This window comes from Piliocolobus tephrosceles, unplaced genomic scaffold (genome assembly GCF_002776525.5).
Source record: "Piliocolobus tephrosceles isolate RC106 unplaced genomic scaffold, ASM277652v3 unscaffolded_23384, whole genome shotgun sequence".
In the NCBI taxonomy this organism is placed as follows: domain Eukaryota; kingdom Metazoa; phylum Chordata; class Mammalia; order Primates; family Cercopithecidae; genus Piliocolobus; species Piliocolobus tephrosceles.
In genome coordinates this window covers 2,365-7,712 of record NW_022305848.1, presented here as the reverse complement: position 1 = coordinate 7,712, position 5,348 = coordinate 2,365, and the positions used below count along the sequence as shown (strand labels likewise).

The window sequence follows — 5,348 nt, the reverse complement described above, 5'->3', positions numbered from 1 at the left end:
CTTGTTGCCCAGGCTGGAGTGCAGTGGCGCAATCTTGGCTCACTGCAACCTCCGCCTTCCGATTTCAAGCAATTCTGCCTCAGCCTCCCTAGTAGCTGGGATTACAGGCTCCTACCACGACACCTGGCTGATTTTTTGTATTTTTAGAAGAGACGGAGTTTCACCGCGTTGGCCAGGTTGTCTCAAACTCCTGACTTTGTGATCCGCCTGCCTCAGCCTCCCTAAGTGCTGGGATTACAGGCGTGAGCCACCGCGCCGGGCCCTTTTTTATTATTTTTTACAGAGATGGAGTCTTGCTACATTGTGCAGGCTGATCTCCAACTTGTGGGCTCAAGTGATCCTTCTGCCTTGGCCTCCCAAAGCACTGAGATTGCAGGCATGAGCCAACGCCCAATGGCACTGGGATCTTAAACATGGGGCTAGAGTCTGCTCATGTCCAGCAGCACCAGTGAGGACCCCTGACTGCCATCTGGGAATGTGTGGCACCAGGCAGGTCATGTGACCCCAGCCCACAACCTCCACAGATCTGGAGGGAGGGTAAGGCCTGGTTTCATGCTGACTTCATTTCTAGTTGGATGGCCTCCAGGGTAAGGTGAGTTGAACTCTACATCAGGAGTAACCCAGCCCCTCCAGGGCCAGCAGGTGTGAGGTGCGCCCCTCCGAGGATCTCCATGAGCTGCCTCTGTGAGCCTGACCTCCTACGGGCTGGCCAGCCTTCACCCTATCACTCACTGGTCCAGTTCCAGGCTCCCCACATGAATATGGATTGAAAGACAGGACAGGCACACATGGGCCATTTACAGAATTGAGGGCAAGAGAGCAATTTTGGCCACTGAGACAAGTTCCTGGGTTAGCTACATTGAGCAAAGTGCTAACCTCCGCCCCTCAGGTCTGCAGCTCTGGGCCCCTGCTGCAGACATCCCCCAGCTGTCAGTCTGCCTGCTAGTGGGATTGACTAACTCGTCAATGTGGACTTTAATGCCCCACCAAGTGCAGACCACGCTCCTGTTTTGCGTCGCCCTCTGCGAAGCTTCCTGCATTCTTGGCTCCCTGCCCGGTTGTCCCCAGCTCCAAGGTGGGACGCATCCCCTGAGCACCCCCACTGGTCCTGCTGAAGCCTTGCTCTCTGCAGGTCACAACCCCTCCTCTGTCCCGCCCCTTCTGCTGCCTGGAATTTCCTGAACTCCTTTTTATTTTTATTTATTTATTTTTTTTTGAGACGGAGTCTTGCTCTGTCGCCCAGGCTGGAGTGCAGTGGCTGGATCTCAGCTCACTGCAACCTCCGCCTCCCGGGTTCACGCCATTCTCCCACCTCAGCCTCCTGAGAAGCTGGGACCACAGGCGCCCGCCACCTCGCCCGGCTAATTTTTTGTATTTTTGGTAGAGACGGGGTTTCGCCGTGTTAGCCAGGATGGTCTCGATCTGCTGACCTTGTGATCCGCCCGTCTCGGCCTCCCAAAGTGCTGGGATTACAGGCTTAAGCCACCGCGCCTCCCCACCCTGTCTTCCTTGCTTGCTCTGAGGGTCTCTAGGAGGGGAGGTGCCGTTAACACCCTGGAGGCAGTACGCAGGGATGGGGCACCCTCCCCTAACACACAGGTTCTTGTGGACTGGGTCCTGAGGCTGGTGGTGCACAGGGGTCATGACTGTCCCCTTCCCCCAGGTCTGAGGGCTCTGCCCCTCTGCCTCAGCTACTGCTCACTTTTTTTGTCTTCCCATGAAGCCCAGCTGGCCACACCTGGGGATGAATGTTTACAGGTAGCCTGAGGACGCACAGTGGAAACCTGGCAACCTGGGGCCTCCCTGTGTCCGGCAGCCTGGCAACAGTCATGCGGCGCCCAGCGCTGGCTTGTGGGGCACTGCAGTCCAGGGAGGGTGTGGCTGTCTTCCCACAGGGCTCTTCTCTTACCTCAGGCTGGTCTCCAGGAGGTAAGGCCAGTCCTGCGGGTGACACTGGTGCTTGGGCTCCTGCTAAGCAGTTCTTTCCTTCGAGTAACAGAACCAGGGAGGGAGGTGGGCTGCGGCCTCCCCTGCCCCTACGGTCGTCTCCTGCAGCTCCCGCCATGCTGGACTCATCAGCAGCAGAGCAAGTGACCCGACTGACGCTGAAGCTCTTGGGACAGGTGAGGCAGAGCCCGGGATGCTCCTTTTTTAACCACTCGCAGGCTGTGGCATTGGAGGGACTCTTCGAGACGGCCCTGCAGGTGCAGAATGCAGGGCCCCAAGGGCCGGGCCTGGGGCTGGCAGCCCAGTGGACCCATCCTCAGACTCAGTCTTAATATTCTCTGAGGGTCTGGTCCGGGGGGCCTCAGTGCCTGGGGGCTCCTCTGCACCCCCTGCCTGCGTTGTTCCATCTCCTGCTGTCCGAGGGATCTGCTGCCCGCCTTTTGCCAGCCCTGCATCCTGGCCCACAGGCCGCCATGAGAGAGACTCACCCCTGGACACACCCAGTAGGTAACTGCTCAGCTCAGGGTTCAGGTGGGGGATGATCCAGGCGTGCACTGACAGGGAAGCCTGGAGGCCTCACCAGTGCGGTCTCTCCCAGGGTTGCACTTCAGAAATCTGCCTGAAGGGGCCAGTCAGAGCATCCGCCCCTAGGCTTGCAGGTGGAACACATGAATTCGCTAGAGGTCAGGCTGACAGAGGCAGCTCATGAAGATCCTTGGAGGGGTTCGTCTCCCGCCTGTTGGCCCTGGAGGGGCTGGGTTATTCCTGACGTACCATTCTCATCACTCGGAAAGCCTCTTAGTCATTCCTGGAAAACACACGGCCTTTGCCTGGAGCCGGTGTCTCCGTCACGGTCTCTTTTCCTCACAGAAGCTGGAGCAAGAACGGCAGAACATGGAAGGGGGACCTGAGGGCCTCCACCTCAAGCCAGGTGAGAGCCCCTGGGCTGCTTGGAACCAGCACAGACAGACACAAGTGTAGCTGCGCCAGGGGGAGGTGGGGACAGCAACTCTGGGAATCACCCCCAATCCTGGTACCGGCAAGACTGTCCTCAACACGTTTCCTTTACATTCAGAGTTGAAGACACCCCCCATCCCTTATCACTTTTAGTCTGAAAACCCCAAAAGGGTGCACCTTCATTGTTCCCATTTTGCAGATGAGAAAATGGAGGCAGAAAGAGGTTGCTCACCCTGGCAGTGGTCACACCCAGATCAGACCCAGTTGCTCTGGTTCCAGAGCCTGAGCTTGCCCATTGGTTGGGGAGGAGCTGCTGTGCTCACTGTTACCCGGAGATGTCCGGGGAGGAGCTAAGGAGGCCGGAGGAGCATTTCCTGTTCTTTGGAACGTGGGGCAACCTGTGAGCTGTGGGGGCTGAGCTGCCAAGGGCAGAGCCCAGTCTCAAATACAGAGAGAAAATCCCAAACCGGGTTCCCTGACTGCAGAGCCAGTGTGAGGGAACAGAATGGCCACCGGTGCCCGGGGCAGAGAGTTTGGGGACCCCCAAGGACTGGCCGGGGTTCCCAATGGCTCCACTCCAGTATGATGCTGGGTGGGGGGCAGGACCCCTGTGCCTAAGGGAAAGGAGGTCAGAACCCTGCCCCCCACCTTCCGGAGCCTTCTCTTAAGTGCAGACCCTTCACCAAGGAGTGTAGACTTCGTTTTTTTCTTTCTTTTTTTTTGAGAAGGAGTCTCGGTCTGTCACCCAGGCTGGAGTGCAGTGGTGCGATCTCAGGTCACTGCAACCTCCACCGCTGAGGTTCAAACAATTCTCATGCCTCAGCCTCCCAAGTAGCTGTAATGACAGGTGCACTCCACCACGCCTGGCCAACTTTTGTATTTTTAGTAGAGACAGGGGGTTTTGCCATGTTGGCCAGGCTGGCCTCGAACTCCCGGCCTGAAGTAATCTACCCACCTCAGCCTCCTAAAGTGCTGAGATTACAGGTGTGACTCACTGCGCCCGGCCAGATTTTTTTTTTTTTCCTGAGACAGGATTGGTCTCACTCTGTCAGCCAGGCTGGAGTGCAGTGGCCTGATCACGATTCACTGCACCCTTGACCTCCTAGGATCAAGCAATCCTCCCAGCGCAACCTCCCGCTGTTGAGATTACAGGCATGAGCTACCACGCCCGGACTGGGGGGCAGGCTTGAGGGATGTGCAGATACTTGGGGGTCAGACCAGACTCTAGACCACTTGGGGCCAGAGGGTGGCTCCAGGTGGCCAAGATCAGGCTGCAACCAGCCCTGTAGAGGCCTTGACCTCCTGGAGCCCAGGGGACTCTGTATGAAATGCACTCAGGAGGAACCTGGTCGTGTGACTTCAGGCTCCCTTCCAGGAATGAGATGACCATTGGCCAGACTCCAACACTGAGTTCCCTGGATTACCCCTCCCCTGATGCTGCCCCTTGCCCTCCTTACCCAGCACTGGTCCCTCTTTCTCTGGGATAAACTAAGCCCAGGAGCTTCCCAGGCCACACCCATCCTGGGAGTGTGGATGAGGCAGGCAGGGCCTTCCGACATGGGTGCAGTGCATCCGGTCCGAGTGCTTGTGGCGACAGCCTCTACACGTTCCTTGGTGAGCAAGCAGGTGCTTCCCTCCAGGAAATGAGGACCAGCCGGACGACGCCCTGCAGACTGCTCTGAAGAGAAGGAGAGACCTTCTGCAGAGACTCCGGGTAGGCCCTGAACCCTCTGAGCGAACCTGGCTGAGCTCACCGTAGCAGAGACGGCTGCTCAGCCTTACGGCACCAGGTGGGAGGGTATTGGGGAAGACCTTTCCGGACTCTCAGGGCCAGGACCCAGCGAGGGCACTGTTAGCTTAGAGACCTGCCTGGGGGCAGGTTTCCATCAGGGCAGGAAATGTTGAGTAGGGGCCCAATTCCAGGAGGACCTGGAATTCTGGGATGCCCAGAGGTTTGCTCCCACAGCACTCACCAAAGATGCAGCCGAGTGGCAGAGACGCCGGGGAGGTGGGGCCGCTTTTCTAGGGGGAGATCTTTCCAGCGAAGTAGGCCTGGAGCTGGCTTGAAAGAGAGAACAGATCCTGTTGGCTGGGAAAAGAAAACAACTGGAAACTAGCTGACACGCTTGGGTAAATTTCAGACGGAGGCCACCCTTGTGCGCACACCCCTCGAAGGGTCTTCCAGCCATAGCCATCCTGCCCAGAGAGGGGCCTGTACCTGGCCCAGGCTGGCCTGAGCCTGAGGCTGGGGGTGTCTCTGCAGCGTTGGGGCTCCCCCTCCCCGACGTGCAGCAGCTCTGCATTGTCCTTGCAGGAACAACACCTCCTGGACGAGCTCTCTCGGGCCCAGGCCTGGAACGGGGCAACCAGAGGAGCCCTCGGATCAGCCCTGCCGCCTGAGCTGCCCCCCACGGGCATCCTACCCGCTGCTTCCCCATCCCTGC

General features: G+C 58.4%; 1 protein-coding gene across 1 annotated transcript; it reads left to right on the top strand.

Moving 5' to 3' along the window:
* The first annotated feature begins 2,005 nt into the window (after positions 1-2,005).
* LOC111527939 (uncharacterized protein C21orf58) lies at positions 2,006-5,141 on the top strand. Its single transcript, XM_023194509.1, has 4 exons — positions 2,006-2,123; positions 2,818-2,878; positions 4,545-4,618; positions 5,046-5,141. The coding sequence occupies exons 1-4, from the start codon at positions 2,064-2,066 to the stop codon at positions 5,139-5,141; spliced, it is 291 nt and encodes a 96-aa protein (XP_023050277.1). The 5' UTR covers positions 2,006-2,063.
* The last annotated feature ends 207 nt before the right edge of the window (positions 5,142-5,348 follow it).